Source organism: Pezoporus flaviventris, unplaced genomic scaffold (assembly GCF_033815535.1).
Source record: "Pezoporus flaviventris isolate CSIRO_AGI_PZ_B2104156 unplaced genomic scaffold, CSIRO_AGI_Pfla_v1 ptg000007l, whole genome shotgun sequence".
Lineage (NCBI taxonomy): Eukaryota > Metazoa > Chordata > Aves > Psittaciformes > Psittacidae > Pezoporus > Pezoporus flaviventris.
The window spans coordinates 21,062,155-21,086,132 of record NW_026892555.1 but is presented as its reverse complement, the minus strand read 5'-3'; the positions used below and the strand labels follow the sequence as shown (position 1 = coordinate 21,086,132).

At 37.4% G+C, this 23,978-nt stretch overlaps 1 protein-coding gene across 9 annotated transcripts in view; it reads right to left on the bottom strand.

Moving 5' to 3' along the window:
• The window catches only part of RGS22 (regulator of G protein signaling 22), a 62,396-nt gene that overhangs the window by 20,717 nt on the left and 17,701 nt on the right, over positions 1-23,978 (bottom strand). For all 9 annotated transcript variants that reach the window (XR_009742464.1, XR_009742465.1, XM_061448025.1 and 6 more), the window contains exons 6-17: positions 23,673-23,838; positions 23,160-23,322; positions 19,637-20,306; positions 18,922-19,083; positions 17,781-17,961; positions 16,255-16,394; positions 15,617-15,722; positions 13,636-13,761; positions 11,971-12,072; positions 5,869-6,063; positions 1,526-1,618; positions 848-1,014 (exon numbers count right to left, since the gene is read on the bottom strand). Coding sequence is in view for 7 of the 9 variants with exons in the window: in XM_061448025.1 (XP_061304009.1) it covers positions 848-1,014; positions 1,526-1,618; positions 5,869-6,063; positions 11,971-12,072; positions 13,636-13,761; positions 15,617-15,722; positions 16,255-16,394; positions 17,781-17,961; positions 18,922-19,083; positions 19,637-20,306; positions 23,160-23,322; positions 23,673-23,838 (2,271 nt within the window). In the remaining 2 variants the exon portion in view is untranslated. The remainder of the gene's footprint in view (positions 1-847; positions 1,015-1,525; positions 1,619-5,868; positions 6,064-11,970; positions 12,073-13,635; positions 13,762-15,616; positions 15,723-16,254; positions 16,395-17,780; positions 17,962-18,921; positions 19,084-19,636; positions 20,307-23,159; positions 23,323-23,672; positions 23,839-23,978) is intronic.

Here is a 23,978-nt window from a genome sequence, read left to right as displayed (position 1 = left end):
ATAACTAACTCAGAATTCACTTGAACATAGGGACCTGCAGAAGTGATGACACTGAATTTTGGCCAGAGGAGTTGTCCTAGATGTCTATCTCTGGACACTTGCAGAAGAGCTGACCAGTATCTGGTCTAAAATGATAGCAGTGCTTGACTAGAAACAAGAGGCAGTACGTAAAGCATCCGTTTATGGGAACCCAGGTTAAAGGAAGGAAGTGACAGTTTCAGAACTTGCTAGCAGTTACTTAAAAAGTATATTTGCCTTTTCCTAAAACAGGATAGAGATTTGGGGGGGGGGGGGGGGGCAAAATCACATTTACTTCTGCTAGTACTAGAACTTCTGTTTAGATGCTCACTTTCAAACAAATGGGCGCACTTTTCCAAAAACCCTGCATAAACTGTATCTGCTACAAGCTGGTCCTTAATTCTGTTTAGATCAGTGCAAACACAAAACTGCAGTTGTTCTCACACTGTAAGAATAATGTGTCTGTCTTCTATTTGTACATTGTTATAATACCCAGCTTTAATTTTTAAAATGCACTAAATTGAGTCTGTACTAAAAAAGAGAAATTTTTATTCACTGTAGGCTAATTGTTCTCCTCAGGGCTTTGCCACTAATGAAAGCAGAAACTGAAAGCAGAACTGTAATACAAGCATGTTATGTAGGGAGACTTTTTACCCCAAAATGTTAAGGCAATTCAGTTGTAGGAACAATGTGCATGTGTATTTCATAAATATACAAACACATTTTTTTAAAAGGCTAAAATCTGTGAACATTTAGATAGCCAAGATCCCCAGCAAAAATTTCTTCTGAACTTAGAAATGGGAAAAATAATAATAACAAAAAAACATACCTAGCAGAACGCTCGTTAAGAAAAGCCCAGAAGTGTTCTAACTTCTCTTTGTCATGGATGAGGTCAGATAGATTAGGACCTGTCAATTCTTTGGGAACTTGACTCAAGTGCTTGTCTTCTTTGAGAGCATCAGGGCAAGATGGCAGACCAGTGTCAGCAACAGTACTCTGAAGGAAGAAATTCTTTCACTTGCATAACTGCTTTTTTTCATCTCTATGTTTTGCTCAGTCTGATAATCCTTGCATTAGATAACTTCTGTCTCTGTAGAACAGCTTTTGATTGCTGAGAAAATAAATTAAAGCTCCAGCTCTTAATCAGCTTTAGTTTTATGTTTGCTTTAAACATACCAGGTTCCATAATCAAATAAACAAATATATACTGGTAATTTACTTGAAATGTAGGTATTTACTCAAGATTAAGGGCCCAAAATACATTCCACAGACTTCTGTGGAAACTCTGTTACTGCCTCCAATCATACAGTGGTCTGATGCTGATGTTACTGGCAGAAGACCTATTTTTGTAATTAACACAATACCTGTCAATCATTCCCCAGAATTAATGGTAGAAGTCAGACTACTAGCTTCTCCAAACTGGCAAGTAGTCAGTCTTTCACTGCTGATACTCAACCCTTTCTGATAGAAAAATGAGTTTGTTTTTGTTAGTAGGTACTTGTCTTACCTCATGCTTCTTGGAACCACTCTCTTGATGCAAAGCCTGGAGCTTTCTAAAGTATACGGAGTCCAGCTGTCGAGTTTCCTCCACCAGCTCCACCTAATAAAAATAATATCTTATGTCATCCCTACAGTACACGTTATAGAAAGATGGAGAGAACTGAACAGGCACCTTGCCAGTGACAGGGGATAGAAAAGGATACATTTGGCAGTAATGAGGTTGATGTTTAGAAGATACTAGACATTACATCTTTATGAGAAACAATTCAATTAAAAGCTCTAGTAGAACAAAATCTTCATATCTGTGTAAGATAACGTGGATTTCCACAGAACACCACGAAAAAGCTATCTTTTAAAAAATAGCTTTGTATAAAAAAAAATTGCTAAATTATATTGTGCATACAATCTATTGTGTATATTGTGTATATACTCTGCTGTGTATATTGTATAAAATGCACCTGATTGCTTATACCAGCAAATTATGTATCAGACTGTCACTGAGAATCACAAAAAGTTTTTAAAACTGTGACTCTCAGTGGGAAATGTCAAAAAGATAAGAGTGGCACAGACTTCCAGAAACGGAAATTTAAAATAAGAATGCTAAAATATCTAAATAACAAAGGTGAAAGCTTTCAGACTTTCTTGGCACCTTCTTAGTTTTATACCAGGTAATGCTTTAAAATAATAAGTTGCCCATGGTTAGAACTCATGAAGCATTGGTGTGCTTTAATTTAATTAGAAGCTTCATGTATATAACTAGAGCAGTTCTCGATGTTACATGAAAACAATCAGTAACTGCATAAGGAATAGTTTGATGAGCCTCTCAGCTGACTAAACCATTCAAATGCAGTTTTTAGGATATTTAGCAAAATTAAGCCAATGTGTTATACAGATCAGCACACCCACTACAAAGATTAGAAAGCTATGGTCTTATTATACACGCATTTATGCGCAAGAGAGAGAAGGCCGATTTTAAATTAATATTCATTATGCTTTTGTCTACATGTGAACACCCACTAATCACTGTGCTATCTGAATGCCTTCAGGCTTGAAATAATTCTATTCCACTGTTATAAAGTGCTTTTGGATATTCTTTCCTTTAAAAGAAAACATAGTTTAAAAGTAAATAGGAAAATAATCCAAAACATTTTTTATATAATTTAAACAGAAAGCAGATAGAGGCAGGATGAGAGTCAACAATAAAAAGGGAATCTCCTGCTTTCATGTTCATTTAAAGGTAAAAATGTAGATACATGCTGATTATGTCCCAAAGAAACAATTTTGGACTCACCTAATTCTTGTTAAAGTATCTTGTTTCATAATGGGCCAAATACATCCTGCTGTATGGTAGAACAAAAGGGAAGAGTAGAGCCAGGGACTGAACAAAACGTAAAGCAGACCTTGTCTTTGTGCTGAGAAGGAGTGTGTGCCTAAGCATCAGTCTGTGCTTAGTACAAAGAGACTCTAGTGCCTCCTAGAACAGGTCGTGTTATATCTATGCATTATAACTCTTCACAAACACATGTATTGTGTGCTCAAAAGTATTTAGTTTTGTTTTTTCATGCTCTGATTAAGATGTTTGTGTTATTAGGGCACTGAGAAGTCTGCACCTAACTACACGTGCAAAGCAAAGCATCATCTAAACTGAAAGGGCAATAGACTATCCCTCAGTTAACTCAAGGAGGTATAAACTGACAAACACATTAATTTAAAGCAAAAGTTTATATTTTCAATTCTTACTTTGGAGGAATTCTTCAATCACTAGAAGCAGTGAAAGCACTGTATTTGGAGAGTGCTCAAAAGCAGAGTCCTTTTTGTATAAAAATGATGTATAATACTTGGCTGAGTCCATGACCTGACTCAGTGGGGACTGGCATCAACTACTAGACTACTAGTTTTGATAATACACATGGAAAATATAGATTTACAAAACACTAAAACTAGTCTGATAGAAAAACTTCATATTAATGTCTGACCAAAAACTTCATATTAATAAAATCATAGATCAATTACATGGTTTTCTGCAGTTCATGAACAATTATAGCTGAAATAGCTTAGAAAAAAATAATTTACCTGAAAGCTGAGAAAAGATGCTGAAAAGTGAAGAGAATATTTTGCAGATGTGTTTGGACTAGTATATTTCATTTTGATAAGGTTTTTTTCAAAGTTCAAATTTTCAACATTTCTGAAGGAGATTAAGTTATCACAGGATGAGAGGGAAAGCCCCTGTGTGGATTAATTGTAAGGTAGAAAGTGCAAAATACAGAAATAAATAAATTTTATTGTGGGGTGGGGTTCCCATTAGAGTCTCACAGGGATCTGCTCTGAGGTTGTTTTCTTTAAACATCAGAAATCATCTGGAAAAGGAAGTGAGTGAGGATACAGCAAAGTTTGCAAACACAGGGCAAAAAAAAGTATATTGACTTTGAAGAGTTGCAGGATTTCAGGACACTTCAGTATCTGCATGATAAAAGGGCAGCTGAATTAAAGGACAACAAAAATTAAGTCATTCTAATAAGCTCCAAATTGGGCTTTCAATTAGTTGTTCTTACTCTGTTAAGAGATGTTGGAATCATTGCAAATGGCTGTTAGCTTACATATTGCACATCCACTCAAAGTTCACCAGGAGTCAAAAGGCAGTTAGAATCAAGGAACAATTAGGAAAAGAACAAAGATCAAAACAGAAAACATGATTCTGCCACTGAATAATCCTTAGTGCATTCAGATCTTGAGTACTGCTTACATCTCATCACAAATATATGAATTAACAGATGGGGGTGATAAGTGTAATAAAGGTATGGAATGCCTTCTGTGAGAGGAGAGGACAAATAGTCTAGGGTTCCTGAGTTTCAAAGAGATGTAACCGAAGTGGGGTAAAACAAAAACATGTAAAAGCATAACAACATTAAGAATACAAGATAACAATTGTACACTGTTCCTCATAAAATACAAAACTAGGGCACCATGTGAAATTATCAGGGAGAGGTTTGCAAGAAAACCAAGATACACTTTTTTTTCTCCTATTGTATGGCTAAAACACAGAACCCGTTACTGCACTGAGGCTGAAGATAGAAAATTACTCAAGACATATTTACATAAATCCCTGGGGGGAAAAAACCAACCTACTCATCAAAGACTATTATGACATAAAAATGTGGATAAGACCACTGCTTCGTTCGTCTCCTCAGTTGCAGAGTGCTGAAGCTGGCAATACTGCCTTTTTTTTTTTCCTGTTCTTATACTATATTCTTAAATGTTTAATATTGGCCACAATTTAATAGGCTTAAAAGGTCATTGTCAAGTTTTATTTTGGGTATCTGTTCTCCTGGTTATTCATACATGCATGCACAACATAGTAACAAAAATACACTGTACTACAAAACTGCCACAAAAGGAATTCAGAATCTTGTGGGGTCAATGCATGCATGCACATTCTCGTTACATGCTGACAGAAGTATCAGCTGTAAGTAACGATATTTACTGTAAAAAATGGAGATGCTAAGGTCATAGTGGAGAAAAATAGGAACAAGAACTAACTTCCACCCTCCAACTCCTGATTTCTTATTGTAAGTTTCTCCTTCTGTACCTAAAAGAGAGAGATCTTAAAGACTTGGAATTAGAAGTTTGACCTGCAGCTGGTAACTTGTAAGAAAGTATGAACTGCAGAGAGCCACAGCATCCACCACTGCTCCACCATTTCTGATTTGTCAAAAGCACAGTCAGGATTGCAGCCATTTCCTCTGACCTGCATGAGCCTGCTTAATTCAAGCCTTCAGAGGCTTTCTGAAATTAGAACTGAGTAGACCACTGAGCCACCTGCTTCAGGAAGCCTGCAGGGCACAGTTAGACCTTACACAGCAGGGCAGCTATCTAAAAAGTGTTCAGGGCAAATACAGCTGGATTACCATATCACATTTCCTCTTATGCTAAGTAGTAGCTGCACTTTAATTCTGAACACCAGGAAATAGATGATAGAATTAATATGGGCCTAACATCATGGTACTAATGCTCTAGAAACACAGCTTATTTTTATTTGATCAATGGTAAGATTACAGAAACATGACACTTCCTGAGTACAAAGAGAAATTTTGCCATAGTAAGGTACATTCCTCCCTAATTCACAGACCAAGGGGTCCACAAGGCTTGCACCTTCCTCTCGGATGAGAAATTTGCTCTCTGCAAAAAGCCCAGCCTGCTCCACTCATCAGTGTAGAAAGGAGTGGGTGAGCAAAACACCACATAATACTTCTCCCTTTCTGACTAGAAATGTAACAGGGTTGCATATGAAGGCTCTTGTAGTTTTCTTCCACCATCATAAGAATTTTTTGCTGTATCATCCAGATGAGTTACCTTTCCGTAAGTATATTTGTCTTCTTCCATCATCTTCATCCACGGTTCTATCAGAACAGTGAGGATATATTCTTCTGCTGGGTCAAAAAGATCTTCAAAAGCTGGGTCAATTTTCTGATAAATCATGTTTCTCTTCCTCTGATGAAGTCCAATGTCCATACTGGCAGATGGGGCAATGTAAGTTGCATAAAGGAACTACAATAAAACAGAAGAAAACTTATTCTAAGCCATCATCTGTTCCAATGGTCACAGTCCATTAGAGGAGAGAATTAATGCATATTTGTCCCATACTGCCTTGCTGTATATTCTAAACATATATCTAGTTAAGATACTAACCTATCTAACCTATACTAACCTCTATTTAGATAGATACTAACCTATCAGAAACCTGCCTTGTTTTCACCAATATTACAATTTTGCCTGAAATTCAGTTATTGCCATAACTGACTTCCCTGCCATTTTTACTTTTTTAAGTAAAGTTAGATCACAAATTAACCCTTAATGTAATTTTTATTTGGAAATATTGACTGATCCTTGTTAGATTCAGGAACCACAACCATTACAGCAACTGCATTCTTCATGAAGTTGCTTTGCTGTTTTGCAGAATATGTGCTAGGCCAACTTGTGAAAGTGTCTTCTTCTGAATAGATGGGAATTTGTAAATCTAAGGTTAAAATTAGTGAAAAAGTGAAAAAGTGATTTAATTCTGTAATTCTATGTGGAGATTCTCATGCACAGTTCTTTGATATGAGTGACACTATCATGGGATAGGATCCATAACAGGAGATAGCACTGCACAACTGAGTTCTAAATACTTAGCAAAGCAGAGATTACAGTATGCTTTTTTGTGGAGCACACAGAGTTTGCCATGTACAGACAGAAGAAAGCTGAACCTGGAGAGTGTTTCATTCTCTCTATCAGTTCATTCTTGAAGCATAGGGTAATTTTTTTTATTTCTTTTTTTTTTTCGTCCAAATAGTCCCCTAAGTCAAATTCTTGGTTTTTAAATGTTTCAGAAATTGCCATGAAAAAGAACATTGAAAACTCAGTGAAAAAGCACTTTCTGCCAGGAATATCTTGGAAGAAGATATTCTAGAGTATCTTTCTAATACAGCATGATTCTTACTGCAGCTAGGAAAGCGAGTGAAAAAAGAATCTGCCATAGTAGATGTCATGTACTTATAAATGTTTTCTCTTCTTCATATTTTCAAAGTCTAACTAATATTCAAACATATGTTCAAGGAATCAGATTAGTAGCATAATCAAATTTGTCTCTAGGATGGCCTCGAGGAGCCCACCTTCACTGTTTATTATCACACAGTTTTGACAGTGAAGAATGCAGGTTTCTGATAATTTGCATTTTCCTTATGTTGCTGAAATCTAGCTGTAACTAGCAGATGTACAAAGTGGTAGAGAAGAAGAAAATAATATATTTACTCTATGTTCAGCAGTAATAAAACTGTTGTGTTTAAATTTCAAGCATAGTGAGAGAATGTTTGATTACATTGAATAATCATGTTTCTGTTTGTTTTAAATGAAATTCTGTTCTATTAGACTCTTTATTTAAAACCACCAGACTACATTCTTATTGTTCTGGACCTTAACGATTTGAAACACACCCTTTAGACTCTCCTGATACCAGGTCACTGAGGAATACAGGGCTATGATGGCTGACATCCATTCCCCAATTAGAAGTTGTTATGATTACTATATTTACTCTTTATGCAGCATTCCACCCCCTTTCTACATAGATCTGATCACTGAAAACAAAGATGGTTTGTGGCTATCCATGTTATCAGTGCAATAAAGACCCCAGGTGTAAGGGTAAGGTCAAAGAATTAGGACATCCACAAGAAGAGTCATAGCAAGTTGAGAATAATCACATTTATCCTAAATTATGCCCTCCTCAGCAAATCCCCAAATAAATTTAAATTTAACAGAGACAGCATTAATTAGATACAATTAGTGATATCAAAAAGTTGGAAGTTATGTTGAAAAACCCTAACACTAGAAAAGTTTCATTTACATCATGTTCTACTCTGATCCAAAACATTTAACATATAAAATAGCCAAATTAGAAGGGACTAGTCCAATGATACCAAGACATAGTATCTTCAAAAATAGAGGGGTTAACCATTTTGTTCATCATTAGGGCTACATTGCTCCACCTATTATGAGTCATATAATCACACAAGAGATCTATAAATTAGTGAAAAGGGTCCAAAACACGTCCTTAATATTTTAACCAGGTTCCTTAAGTGGCTGATCATTTTTAGCATAGTTTTAAGAATAAAATCAAAACAAACATTGCACAAGTTTCTTGGATGAAACTCTTTTTTCCCCTTGTGATTTTGTATGAAATGAGTTAACTTGAGTATATTTGCTACTTTTCTTTAGAGCTGACAAAAACTTTCAGCCTACAGAGTCAGAAATTGCCCAGACTAAGGAAGCTCTAGTCAAAAACTGTTGACAATCTGTTCACATAAACACTGTCACAATATATTGCCATTTTAAGGTCTGCTTTTGCAGGCTGCTCTACCTGCAGAACTCCTTCTGCCCTATGCCCCCCACAACCCCACCCCTTCACCCCCCCCCCCCCCCCCCCAATCCCCAGTTCTGTATCATTTCACATGCAAAACTGGAGCATGGTAAATACAGACTTTTTTTCCCAGAAACAATAGTTAGGGCTATTACATGTGAATAGTTAGGGCTAATACATGTGAAGCAGAAATTTAGAGGTGGTTAGGCTAGCTACAGGAGTCCACTTTTCCTAACATAAAGGACCAGACCCTCAGTGCTATAATCAGGATGGCCTCTTCACTTTTGAAGGATGCAGATTTACAGTGTCTGAGGATTTGGCATAATGCCATCTTTTTCTTGAATTCTAGTAAGAACCCATTGTTATGGGATTTGGCCCACCAAGTAGAAAGATAACTTCACAAGGTGACAAAGTGAATGCAGACGGGAGAAAAAAGAAGGAGCATCCTTCCCTGTGTCCTTGCTGAGGGTTCAGGTGCATTTGTAGATCTAGATTTGCATGCAAGGACTGCAGATAAACCAACTGATACAAGTTCTAGACATGCCAAAATAGAGGAAAAGTGGCTGTGTTCACAGACTTCAACACTGGGAAATGAACTTAGCAAGAGATAGTGGGAAAATACATTTTATCCTTTAAAAAAGAATATTCATAGCCTTTTTTGACTCCCATGTCATGGAAGTCTTGTGGGTTTCTGAATCTCAATGAATTAGTGAAACTGTTTTACTGGCTAATCTCCTAAAGCATTAATAGGAAAAAATGACATTAAATGAACTTAAAGGTTATCAAATTCATACAAAAATCTTACGCATGCGATGTCAAGTGCACATCATACTTTATTTATTCAGTATTTTGCTCCTTTTGTAACACATAAAGAATTTCCCTACCTGCCAGCTATACATTTTCCTATAATTACATTAGGATAAGTGATGGATTAAACCCAGAAACCTATCTGGAAATTTGATCAGAGCTTGCATCTTATAATGGCACAAATCTGAAGATACAGAACACTTAAGAAATTCAGATTAAGTCTTTAGCCTCATTTATGACTTTCCAAATCAGGACTTGCTTAGGCCTTGGGTTTTGGTGTGAATTCAGCCCCACATGAGAAGACTTTGGTAAGCAATTTCAGAATGACTAGAGTGAAGCAAGAAACACGAAAAATATTGAACTCCAAGTGCCTTGTATTGCTGCCAAAGGCATGAATATTGATCTGATCTAAACGATGGGCTTGTGCAGCTGCTCAACAGAATCATATGATGGAAGAATACAATGCACTGGCTGGTCTAAAATGGAAAGGTTAAACTGCCTTAACCCTGTCATCACATTCCACTAACATAAATCTTATGTCTGACCCTAAAAGTTAACAGTGATGATAATTCCCTTTGTCTAAATTGATTCTAGTGTTAAAATATTGTGCTTGCTATAACTGCATTAAATCTTCTAACTATAAATAACTATTTTTTATCCAAAACTACAATATCTTTTTCTTTATTGCTTTTCTTTCTCAATTTATTTTACACTCATGTGTGTATGTTTATAGTGAATAACCATATATGTTCCTGGATGATTACCAGTACTCATCGTTATTTTTATCCATCACATTTCATTCTCACTGTAGTTTCTGTTCCTGGGTGAATGAATATATACCTTGGAACGCATTTTCTTACTCTATCATAAAAATGCCTAACAAATGAAACAATGACTAACAGATACACAGCAATCCGGGTTTGCTCTTGTTTCTAATAGGAAGCAGGCAGAACACATACAGAATACTTTGGATGTGACTTTCTGTAATAAATAGTAAAATATACATGACGATGGGTTGCGCGAATCTGACCCACATTCTCTTAGGAATATTTGGAATGACTATCTTATTGTGCCAAAGGTGAGCACATAATTTGGGAAGGCATCTCTTCGATAAGCAGACCCTGTAGATTGGTTGCAGCTTGACTCTTTACAGTGTTCCAGTGAAAACAAGAATTATATTTGTGCAGCCTTAAAAGGCAAGCTACAGAATGATACCAAATGTTACAGCACATGTGTTGATTTGCTATGTTACATTTCAGCTGTTAGTTATGCTAATGGAACAGTTTCACATATTTCGTTTTGATGTATTTACTTTAATGGCCATGTGTATGGAGCTCTCTGTAATTGCCTGGTAACACTGATTGTATGATGTTCTGCTGTCACCACCAGGCCAGCACTGGAAATAAGTAAAAAGGACCTGGGCCATGCAACCACTGCAGAAAGAATATGAGCTGGTGTGAAATGAAACCAAGTTGAAAACTACCATGGACCATTAGCTAAGATTTGGCCTACAACAAAACATATAGGAAAATGAAGACAATCTAGGTATGGTTAACCTGCTGTGAGCAGTGTCCCTAGCCACTGGGCTGGGCTGTCAGGGGAGACAGTCAGCCTCAGGCCATAAGTAGAGCTGGAGGGAAAAACAACTAAATAGAGTAGCAGTTTAAGTTAGCCAGTGTGTGGCAGAAGGAAGCCTCGGCCTCTGCTTGGTGTTTCTGTACAAATAACACTCAAGTGGTAATTCTGGACAAATACACAAAAGTCTGTCATTTGCCCCAGTAAAATCTCCAAATAGGAAAAGAAGACAAATGGAAGGAAGTCCAGACACTCAGTAACATAAACCATACAAAGAGAGCAAGCCACTGCTCTCTATGATATTAATTTCAAAGACATGAAAGACATGTGAAGTAGCTTTGCTTATTACAGCATATATTGAAATACGCAGATACGATATACTCCTACACAAGGTTTGCAGAAGGAAAACAGACCGAAGTTTCACAAAGTAATTTTAAAAGTTGAGAGTTCTAATGATATCACACTGCTGCAGCCTCCTTCCCTGGCAGTCTCAGAGTATTCTGCAGTTATTGACAGCATCAGCACGCATGGCCTGTGATGAGCCAGTTAACTTTCGGTTAATTCCCTGACTCACAGTGCATGCGTAATTAAGGGTGCTTGTTTATAGGAAATACCAGTTCCTCTCAACAGTTAAGTGAGGGTCTAAAGATCAAATGGAAAGGATGACAACTGCAAAAAGAGCATATTGATGCCCTGACAATCAGAAAAAGCAGAACTGACCAGTGAAAGATCCATTTTCAAGACTAAGGTCATTATCTAAGGTCTGGACTGTGAGCCCTGCAATTCTAACTCACACAGGTCGAAGCAAAGGTAAAGCACAATTAGATGATTTAGAAAAATATTATCTCTGATCTTAACACTAAGCAGATAGTTTCAAATATGACACAGAGTAGCAAAGGGGAGATTAGGTAAGCTGAGTGTAATAGATAAAACTGGAACAGGCAGCAGAGCCTAGAAATCAAACTATGCATGTTTAACATTTAAATCAAGAAATACCATGGAACCAATCCAAAGAGCTTCTCTTATTGTCCACAATCCAGATTTACTTTGGTGTAGGTTGTCAAGGTTTGGAAACTTTTCTGCTTTCTATCTTCTTTTCAGTCTTTACACTGAATAAATGTATTTTCGAAGGGAATGAACAAGTGTATTTTTGAAGGGAAAACACATTATTTACAACTTACTTGAGCTTGCTTGCAGATTTTGAAAGGATGAAGAGTTTCTTGGTAGAAAAGCTGATGATAAGCTTGTAGGTCAAACCAAAAGTACACGCTGTTCTTCCACAACTACAGATGAAAAATATTGTAAGTTATTGCTACCCAAATATCACAGCTTTATAAAAGGTTCACTTTCCAATGCAAGTAGTTATTTATCTCCTTGGGGTCACCATAAATCAAGCTCAATCTAAGATGGATTTAATCTTCTGAGGCATATTGGCAGAAGGACAACATATTTAATGGCATCATCACTGTGATATTATATCTTTTATTGAATCCTTTATGCATAATTGGCCATTAAAATTGTTAACATTGTAGTTAACATTTGAAGAGTAACCACATTTCAGTGGCATAAAGCCAGCACTAAAGAAGAAATGCTGATAATGGACATGCAAGATTTGTACCCTGGTGAAATAGCATTTTGCAGCAGTAACCAAAACAATTAAATATTGTGTACTTGATGTATGTTACTGGAACAGTCATTACATTTTTATTACATGCATTTCTGAGGCACAGTGTCTTGGCCTCATTTCATAAATCCAAACAAACATCAAAAGTTATTTCAGAAGGAGGAGTCTTTCCCCAGGTCCTCTCTTTTAACCATGTGCTTATGGGGTTTGGATCTTGAAAATACCCTGAAAACCCTACCACCGAACAATAAAGATAGTGTCTCAAAAAGATAAGGGCAGGGAACTTTGTTCCACAAACTGTAGGCTGCCAGACCTGGCATATGAGTGAAATAGGCTCCACAGTTGTAGTTGAAACTTAAGGAAATAATTTTCAAAGGAGTCTGGCACCTGCAAAGACTACAGGCCATGTGGGTAGGTGCTTATCTCTGATGAAAAAATAAGTTACTTTTATGTAGATTTCTATCTATACACATCTAACAGTTTTAGATTAAGGTATTCAGCTTTAGAAATATTGGCTCTTGCCTCCTGGTAGCCAAAGGCATTTTTAGCTACTGCTGCTGGATTCTGGGTTGTGCCAACAGTGAAACAGATGGCCATCTTGATTGCACTCAAGTTTCCCCTAAAGACTCAATTTTTCTGCAAAGCCACTGAACACTGACTCAGATTCATAACTTGTTCCAACCAATCCTCAATTTACACCCAGCAATGAATGATGGATCTGCTGACTACTGCGAAGAAATAGTGTTATGTTTCCCAGAAATCCAAGAAGCTTCATGGAAGCAGAAGAACGTTTTTAAAACATTGGAGATTTTGGACATCACTAACCCAACAAGTAAGAAGGAGGTATATTATCATGAGTAATAGCAGAGCAGATTTTCCATCTTTTTAAAAAATGTTTTTGTGGGTTAAGACCTCATTTTTTCTGCCAAGTTAAAGGCTAGTTTTTAAGAACAATTAGTCTTTTTTTATCCCTGATGGTACAATCAGATTTCCAGTCGGTCTGAGACAGTTAGGATCTGACAGCTTGGTTAAGACCTGTCATTAGTTTGAATATACACATGAACAGTTTATTGTTGTTGAGGGATTGAAGTCTCATAAGTAATAATTCATCCAGTCATCAATCTTTCTTTCTCCATTTTTTTTTTCAGTCTGGCTGCCCTCTATAACTTGGCATTCAGTCAATTGTAGACTAAATTATCACAGGGTAGGAAAATGATCATACCTTATTCCCTGACTTCTCACAGAACTGTGTGAAGTAGTAGCCTGCTCTGTTGTCCAAATAAAGAGACTGCAGCATGCTTTCCATTCTTGATCCCCTTAAGACAGCGCTGCCAGAAGCACTTTTCCCCTGGACAAATAAAATACGGTTATACAGCAAGAATAAGAAGGTTTCATTATTTTCAAATGTCAGTATATTGCAATGGAGGGCCATGCAGTGTGTTCAATTGGTATCTTCAACCCAATAAATTAGACTCAATTTTCTATTACATATGCAGTTGATCATAACTCTCCATACCTTTTCTCCACCAGGTACTCACATCCAATGGAATAAGTCTGATGACTGAAGGCACACAGAGTAGCAAAATAGCCATAGTAACCTTTAGGTGGTTCTTCAATACTTGAAATGGAAAAGCAAATCCGGCCTTATTTCTGTCATTAACTCTAGCTCTGAATTCAGGGAATTCCAGGGATACTAGACCATATTACTTAGCTGTCAAAAGCTGACTGAGGTCAGGCTACCATGTTTGGGATTAAGTTAACAGGTGGCTATTTGGTCAAGCCTCAAAACAATTAACTATCATGGAACAAAAGATTTGTTTTCTGGGCTTACATACTGACATCAGCAACAAAATCATGAGTATTTAGGGGGCAAGAAATCCATGCTTTTTAATCCTGAAGCATTTGAGGAAGGATATATCCATTTTAACAATGCTCACAGAGAAGCTGGAGGAGGTTACAAAATGGTAAGTTTCTGATGATCACAAGAGAGAAACTTTCACTGATTTGCTGTCTCTGATAGCTGAAGTGGGAGCAAATGAGTCTGGGGGCTGACAACAAGCTTCTTTCCCAACAGTAACAGTGATGGAGAAGGGTAGGAGAAAGCCAGATTTCTGAAGCAGATTAGGAAGAACTCCCTCCCCAGTATGAAGTTGAACTATGAATTCCTGCATTCCCCTTTGCATCATGGCAAACTGGGGTAGTGACTGTAGGTTCCCATCTAGCCTTGTACATGTAAATGGATAGTATTTTCTTCTCTCAGCTAGAGGGAAATTTTGAATTATGAAGTTGTATAAAAACTAATAGTTCATGGTGTGAACATTTCCTGAATGTAAGTTTCTGACTGCAAATGTCCCCTAATTGCGAAGACTAGCCTTTTCTTCTGTCAAAATGAACAAAGAAGTAAAATGGTTGCAGTGAAGTAATAAAGTATGATTTTTATGTAAAAAAACAATCAATCATGTGCTCAAGTGATCAGTGAACTCCATGCATATGTAAACAAGCCCAGATTTCATAATATGGTGGACTGTTCTAGTTGTGAGACCATGGGTATCAATATCTCACTGAAACAGCAGGCTGTTTTAAGACCATTCCACAAACATGAAGGGTTTTGAATATATTGTAAATTGCCAGATCTTGACATCGCATATGTTCAGTTTGTCAGCATTTTAACAGTTATTGAGAAGAGGCTCTACTGTGTAGCCTGTGCCTCCTGAAGTTTGCTGGATTGAGGGCCTGCTTAGCAGGCAATAATTCAACAAAGAAAAGAGTGGATTACACAAGCAACAAAGAGGAATAGTACAAGTGGAGCATTTTTTCTCTTCAGGATTTTATTATTTTAATGACTTTCTAGGGCAGATTCAGTTTTCACTGTAAGTCTGGTATACTCTTCTAGGCAGTGATTCTACTGAAGCATTTCTTCAGTGAGTTTTCCATAATAGCCTACTGAACACATGGTCACCATGGAGAAGATCAACATTTTCTAGTGAAAATAAACCTCTGTATATGCCATGATTTCCTACCAGATAGGTGAAAGATACCACACAGAAAATGCTGACATTCTAATTATACCTCTGCATAAGGCATGGAGATTTATGTAATCAAAGCAATTTCTCCCCATAGTTGACTACTTCCCCTTTAATACTAGAGAATAAAGTGGTTTAACCCATGATTCAAGATTACTAGTATTTTTAAGTAGTACTTACTTGGAGCAGCTCAGCATAGGTGTACTTTCTATGACCCTGGCATTTTGAGTCTTTGGTGTCATCCACAGCTGAGCAATAAATCATGTCTCTGTTGGCTGACTTTGGCCTGGATTCACAAATAAACAAAATTTTCAATACATACTTAAGAAAAGCTAGGACTTCTTATAAAATAAACAACTAAGAAGGGGCATGGAAAGAGGTAGAATGACATAGTGAACAGTAGAGGAAAAAGTACCTATAGATTTCAAACTTACAATAAATGTAAGAAATGTAGAGGACTACTTTTTCATGCAGCCCTGTGGAAATCACTGATACAGCATGTCTTTGAGGGTAAGTGCTTTGAGACAGGTTAAAAGAATATTAATGTATGTAGAGAATATCAACTATTACACAAATGAGGGCAAAACACTTGTGTTTGGAGAAATAAACAGTTCTGTGTGGTGGCACAAACAAATGGGAAACTAATCAGCCAGGGAGGAATTCTCCATGCATGTAATCTGTACCATAAGTGTGCTTCCCTAAGCAGATCATTATAGTAAAGAAAAATATTCATTAAAACAGTAGGATCTAAAAGTCTTTCATAAGTATTTGAGGTACACTGGTATGCAGAAAGAAGTACAAGGGACTTCTGTACTTACCACTTTCTACTGGTAGAAATGTCATCCCTTTGGGGGCTCTGTCTTGATGGTAGGGTAGGTAATAATTTTGATGATTTCTTCAAAGAGAAATTTGACATAGGTGGTTTTAATAAAGTTGCTGGTGAGCTTGTTCTACTTTTCTAAAATAAATAATAGAAAAATAAGACAATTCTGGTTATTTTTCCACCTTTGTGTTTCCTTAACATGTTCTCATTAACTACTAAAAAATATTCAAGAGTTTTCAGGTCTATTTTTCCTTGTCAATCACAGTATGGAAAACTGCAAATTGCAAAAAGCTTCTCTGAATATTTTGCAAGATTTTTCAGCACATCGTAATAACCATTATAGCTTTAAAACTGTATTTTTAACAGGTAGAAATTACAGCAGATGTCAGGTGAAAAGCTCCTGAACATGTTTTGTGACTCTTTACTAGGACTGCCTTAAGTAGGTCACTGTAAAATAGATACAGTCACTCAGGATGGGAAGGGGAGTGGAGTGGAGGAGAGGGGAGGGAAAGCAGCAAGAAACAGTCCATCAGCTGATTCTGTGAGGTGCATGGGTGCCAGGTCATCATTTTCTTCAAGTACTGAACTCAACAGGGACTGGAAAACCTGCAGAGTTAGGATCCTGTCTGCCTAACCTACAGCTAGTCCTGGATCATTAGCACACCTTGTGAAGCCAGAACGGGTCTCTGTAAGAGGCAGCTGTGCCTGGCTCCCATTCCTGCTGTGATCAGCAGGAATCTGGCTCCTGAACCCAGCTTCTTCTGAACAGGAAATCTGTCCCACTGCTTTTCCTCCAGTATCTCCATGAATTTGCTTTCTAAAAAATAAAACTGTAGCCTGAAACTATCCAACTCAAAGTAAGAGATGCGTGTGTGAACAGATCCATGGTTCTTGATACTGGAACCACAGACCTGAGTCACTTTCTCCAGGTACATTCTGTCCTGAGCCTTAACACTGTGCTGCTGAAAACCAGGAGCTTTCATTGCAGTTATCTCTCAAATTCAGGCTTTCAAGCAAGAGTCAAAACTGAAGTAGCCACCTGCAAGTGACATGCTACAAAAACGTCTGTGTTTATGACCCTCTATAGAAGCAAAAATCATGTGTAGTTGACTGAAGGATGCAGGCAACAGAAGATAAGAACTGTGTCCTTTTTACAAACATAATGGGTAAATTCAGGGTAACTACAGTGAAGTAAGGATTAATCTGAATTAAGATAAAACTGGTTGAAGGGCATAATCTGTGCCAATAGATACTTCATTTTACATTTCAATCCAAAAGACCTATGAAATAGCCAGGATGTAACTGAGAAGATAATTTGACTTGTTTTATAGCATCCTGTTGCATAAAGTATAGTAAAATAGTGTTGCATTTTTATATACAAGCATCTGCCACAGACCAGCTTGCTAAATCTTGGCTTCATAAGAATCAAGTACTATATTCTTATTCCACTGAATTCAAGGAGTTTTATCTTTATTTTTGATGGGACAAGGCTTTGTTTTTCTATTTTGTAATCCTACCTACCTGAGAAAGGGAAGGTGGTATCCTGGGCATGCAAGACTTAAGTGTCAATGGTAGCAATGATACTATATGTGGAAAAGGATCAATGTCCACCCTTGGTCTCTGTTGGCATGTGTGCCACATCTTCAGTTTTGCACTGGCAGTTTGTATTGCTGTTGAATCAGTGACACGAAATCTGGGACCCCTAGAGGGGAAAAAAAAACAAAAAAACAAAAAACCCAAACACAAAACAAAACACAAATCTAAAAAGTAGAACTTTCACAAAACATTAAATACTGGGCTATTTGGCTTCTTTCCCCTCCCCCATAATGGTGTTTCCTGTATCAAAATATGGAGCTATGTGCACCTAAATTTAAAAAGCACTTAGTGTTAAAGATATGTTTAGACATTGCACTCTTCCAAATCTAAAACCAAGCCAAACATAAATAAACTTAGGTTGCAAATTCTGCACCATTACATAGTTGCCTTTGTGTGAGTCTGCAGTAGGATATGCCCCATCCATCCTACAGCAAATAATAGGGAAGGATTGTAGGTCATAGAACATACACCACAACTCTCATGAGGCTCCACAGCAAAGTTCACAATTGCAGGTACTTGTTTATGTCTGCAATTTGTTGACCCCCTTGGGGAGGAGAGAATATGTTCAAAAAATTAGCTTATGTTTTGGAAACAGGTTAGAATTTGTATCCTTGTTTAAGCTGTCAATAAAGCAAAAGGCATTTTGTATGACAGACATTGAAGAGTAAAGTCTCAGGGTCAATTTCCACATAGATGTATACACAGAGCATCCTCAGAAACTTGAGAAGGGCAGTATGGGGAATAGCTTAGGACAGAATTAACCTTCTATGCCTGGAGGGGTTTCTCTAACCTGCAGCCTAAAGTTTACTTGAATGGTATCCAAGATAATTATACACAAAGTAGCTCAGATGCTCTGGCAGTAAAATAACGGGCTCAGTAAGACAGATCTACCTGACTTGTCAGCAGATTGCAGTGTAGTTTAGGATCAACTAAAAATTCAGATGCAACATCTGCTAGTATTTATGATGACATTGCTCCCCATAATTGCCATGGGATAAGTGAAGTGAAATAAACCTAGTAAGCTTATTAAAGAAAAGGAAAATATATTATGTTCACTTTTTCATACCAGTAAAGAAGCAGAGGTTTCACTACTTCAGGCTGAATCCGTCTTAAATGCCTTACATTCCACTGATCTCCATGCAACAAGTTAAGTCTGAGTAACACTTCTGAACTGAGGAAGTAGTCTCCACTGCTCAAAAGATACAGTTTCTTCATCTTATTGAGTTGCCTTGAGTCAATAAAAATAGTCATATAAGCATGTACCAAATGCTAGACAGAACCAAGTACAGATCACCCTACTGGTTAAACTGCTGTCATGCAAAGTGTTTTTAATAGAAAATTGCAGAGGCCAAAAGACAAAAAATCCACAAATTAGAGACAAGTTGTGTGTAAAATGTACAGTGCTTTAGAATAGACAATCTGAGTTCCACAGAGCCATTCGTTAAAGCGGTTTGTTATACTTAATGCCCTACTTGTGAATTTAAGTTTTTGGGTGGTTTTTGGTTTTTTTTTTATTGTCACCTGTTTTCCAAATTTCTTTCTAAACAATGCCATAATACTATGGTAATTTTGACTTCATGTAAGCTTTGCAAACATGACTGCAAAAACGGTTTTATCGGCTTCAACCGAGTCATTCCTAACTTATGACACTCATGATTACTTTAAATGTGTCTGTACTATTCAAACTTTACAAGTTATTCTGAAATCTCAAAACCTGCATTAATCCATCTGGGTTACAAGTATTAAAACAATGGGAATAACCATTAAATAATGAGAAGTACCTTTGCTGCCTTGTAGTGGTTTTGAGCACCTTTAGTCTTTCAATATCCATCCAGAGCCACCAGTACCTCTCCCCAAGTGTTCCTTTAATGAACTTCTTGAATCTCTCAAACTCATGTCTGTTGCCAGTATCAGAAGTCCTGTGACTAATACACCAGGCTCTACTGTCTGACCCACCACTTTCAGAACTTGATTTTAAGCTTACTTCTTCAGTGTCTTGTTCTCTTACATCTCTGTGGGAGTCCAAGACAGAAAATGGAGAACTTTGGGAAAGGAGTGACTCTGCAGTGCCACGGGCAAATTCATTATTTGATAGCTCATGTATAAATAGTTCAGGCTGTTTGTGGAAATCCACATTATTGTGAATGTCAGCAGTTGGCTGGTGAGTTGATTCTGAAGCAGGTTCCTTCATTACAAGTTGGGTATAATCTGGTATGAATTCTCCTGGTGTCTGAATAGTTACGCTTTCCTGTTCTTTTTTTTTTTTTGCTGCACTGTCCCATTTCGGGTCTACATACACTCTTAACTGAGTATGAGCAGGTAGTTCAGCAATGGCCACAGAAGAGCCCTCCTCAGCCTCTCTGGATGTCTTCCTTAAAATGATGGCTTTTGCTTTCCTTGAAGGGCGAAGGAAACTCCATTGGTGGGCTTCCTTAGACAGGGAACCTGCTTCTGCATTAAATCAGAAAAGATCATTGAACACTCTTTAGATTCAGGACCGTTCTCTTGCATATCAACATTTCCAAGTTAAAAAATGCAAATATATTTTTATATTGCTCTACTGCCGAACAATCAGACCATGTCACACTGCAGAGCAGGGAATAGCTTCTGCCGTTGCTATGGGTTTAGAAATTCAGCCCCATGACTCAGAAACTCATTCCCTGTTGAATTCCAGCAGAGCAGGAGAGTTCAGGAGTAACTTCCTCTGGAGTTAATTGTCTTGTTTACTCAGCTGAACAACCCAGCTCCTCAGCACTTGTTAAACCACCTTGTTGTGCTGCAAGGTCTGTTTTCTTCCTGAGCCTGTGATCATAGTGTGATCAAAGTCACAGTATGTAGCAGGATTGGGTTTTGTTTAGGCCTGAGAAAACTAGTAAGTGATAATTCTTGTCTATTTAAGTTGGTTATTGGAAAAGACTAAAGCATCAAACAGGCCTCTGTCAATTGGGTAAATTCTTGACATACATGGGATAACAAAACAAATGATTATGTCAAGGGCTCTGGAAACATTTAATAATCCTGCAGTCCAATCTGCCACCCAGGAATGGCTCATTTAGATTTAAAAATATTTCGTAACTAACAAGTTTATAACAGTGACCAGCCCTGTTTTTTTTTGCCTACACTTCTCTATTTAATTCCTTTTTTCCCAGCCCCTCAGTGTCTCCATGCTATTAATCATGCCCCATCATCCTGGTCTGCTGAGAAAGAAATTCACTGATTTAACTTGCTCAAATACATTTTCTACTTCTGCCAGACTTTCAGCAAATCAAGTAGTTCTGGAGCATGTCAACAAAGATGACCTTGACTATGCATACTGCTCAGCTAGGTTAATGCTGCTGTCACTGTACAAGTCAGTCCTATAAAACTGAGCAGAATAACTACAGGTATTATGAACAGCAGCAGAATCTAAGTGAAATAAAGAAAAAACAAAAAGTCATAGTTCAGCTGTGGCTCTACAATATCTTCATATCAATCCAGTGCTTAAACTACAGAATAGACTGAATCTGTATTTCCCTAAAGCCAAGATGCAGGTGTTGTATCACTATTGTAGGTAGGCAAAACATTGTCAGTGAGGAGACTGATACAACCTCTGAGCACATGTCCTACATAAGGTTGCGACAGAAAAGGGCTAAATCTCTCAGATCCACTGAATTCACATTTGTAATGTCATCAGCTAGTGCAACCATCTATGGTGGCCTGGTCAATAAATGGCAATGGTAGTTAAACATTCTTTCCATCTTTCTCCAAAAAAGAAGCTTCATCTAACTAGTGCTGGCCATTGTCACAGACAGACAATTGCATTCAAATGTTTTCACTTGACAAACTAAAATTATACCTTCTCAACACATTTCTGTGAAATTGAAACATAAAGAATGATTTAACAGGACCTGAGGCAATTAGGGAGGGAGAAACACAGTTCTTGAATAATCAAAAGTCAAGTGGATCAGGGTTTTGCTCAAGACATTAATTGATAACCTTGATCCAACTGAAGCAGTGAGCAAGGAATTCAAACCCTTTCTAATTGCAGGCTGACTCTGAGAAACTTAACTAATGCCCTTTACTGCTTCCAGTGCCTGACACCAGGTGAATACTGTGCCTGAATAGAAATTCTGACAAAAAATGCTGGATTTCCCATGAAATTAGCATAAAGAAGAATAATAAGCACAGGGAAAATGAAGGTCTATGTTATAAAATAATTTTTTTAGATGTAAAATATTAACTGAGGCAAAATGCTGTTGACTGCAGGACAGCTTCAGGCAAACAGGGCAGAGAGGCTTTCTGTAGGCTTACGCCCAGCCCACTGCAACACAGAGTTACATAAAAGCTCTGCAAGAATGGTGCATGTGTGACCTCTCTGCTCAAAGCACTGCAATAATTAGTGGTGAAGTCATGAGCTGCAAACAAAAGCAGTTTCAATAACTTCATTAATAAACCATGCATCAGCAATATATATCCTGGGATGATCCTTACAGGTTTGAGGAAGAAGACAGACTTCTGGAGTTATCATGTCTTCCAATTTTCCATCCAGCCATTAGACACCATAGTCCCATCAGAACAAGCCTCAGAGTGGAACGGCAGCTTTTTCCCCCAAGAATTGGGGCCAGAGAACTCCTAACATAAGCTGAGACTTCCCTGTTCATCTTGCTACTGCCTACCTAACAGAAGCAAGGTTATCAGGTATGCCCATAATGTCCCTAACCTGCAAGCAGGTATGTCCATAATTCATCTCTATGTTCTCTCACATGCATTCTCTCTCTTTGAAACCTGCTGAACAATTTCAGTTGAATTTGACAGGATTGTCACAATTACATTCTATAAGATTCATAAAAATTGGCAGCCAGAAGGCCTTTGAAAGTGCCTCTCATAAATACCCTAAGATGATGGCTGCAACACAAACCATACACTATCAAATACCCAAAGAATCCAGACAAGAAGGCAGGGATAGGGGAGGTTGGAACTAGATGATCTTTAAGGTCTCTTCCAACCTAAACCATTCTATGATTCTATGAAGAAAGTCTTTCAAAACATATCAAATGGAAAAACAAACAAGAAAAACAGCTGAAACTTACAGATATCTATGAAACAGAAATATGTAAGAAAAGAGACTTCTACTATCACAAAATTTCTTGGTTTGTAGCTCAAAATTTCATTTAACATTGTGGCTGTGGAAACAAATCCCTGTCTGAAACCTAAGATATCGTCTGATAGAATATAACGAGTTAGCAGCAATTTCTTGGAATGCCTTTTCTTTCCACCTAGTCAGAGTTCTGTTATAAATACTATGGCTGAGCCTCTGTTACTTACCCAGAAGACTATCTTTTTCACTTAATGAATCATCTCTTTCACGCTGTCCAGACAAACACTGAGTTTGACTAGAAGCTATAGGATGTGAGAATGAATCTGTAGTTTTCATTAATTCACTTCCTTTTGCTAATGTAAAACAATCCTTTGTCTGAGAAACTGTAGCCTAGGAAAAGAAATGTCATAGAACAATTCAAATTTTTCTGTTTATTGCAGTGTTTCTGAGAGCAGAGCTTACTGTCTGTAGTCATTTTGTGCAGTTTGTTTGTGTAGATTTCTGTACCATTAGTTCCCAGTGAAGAGAGCTGTATGATGATAGCTGAGCATACTTGTAACACAGCTTGTGTTTTAGCTATATTACAAACCAAAAACCTTCATCTGCAGTACAAAAAGCTTTGAAAATGAGGGATATTCAGAGAATCAGATGTCCAATAATGTTGTGACCTCACTTACATAATTTCACCCAATGCATTCAATATATCTTGATGTTACACCCACTAAACATTTTTATATTACCACTCCAAGCGATATATTTAACTTTCTCACAGTCATCGAAGTGTCATCCTCCTCAGGAGGGGAAGGACTTGGGTCTTGCTTCCTTATCCAGGGATAGTAGTCATTATCGATAATGAAATTAATGCCAGTCTTGCTCCATTCTACCTGTGATATCAATTTAGCTAGCCTGAAATTAAATGTTGAGACAAGAAAATAGCTAATTTTAGCTTTTAATCAGAGAAAAAGTTGAGGTTTTTTTCCCCAGAATAGGCAATAAAACCCATGACCCATCTAAAAATAAATTGTTACAGAGAAGGTCATGATCAG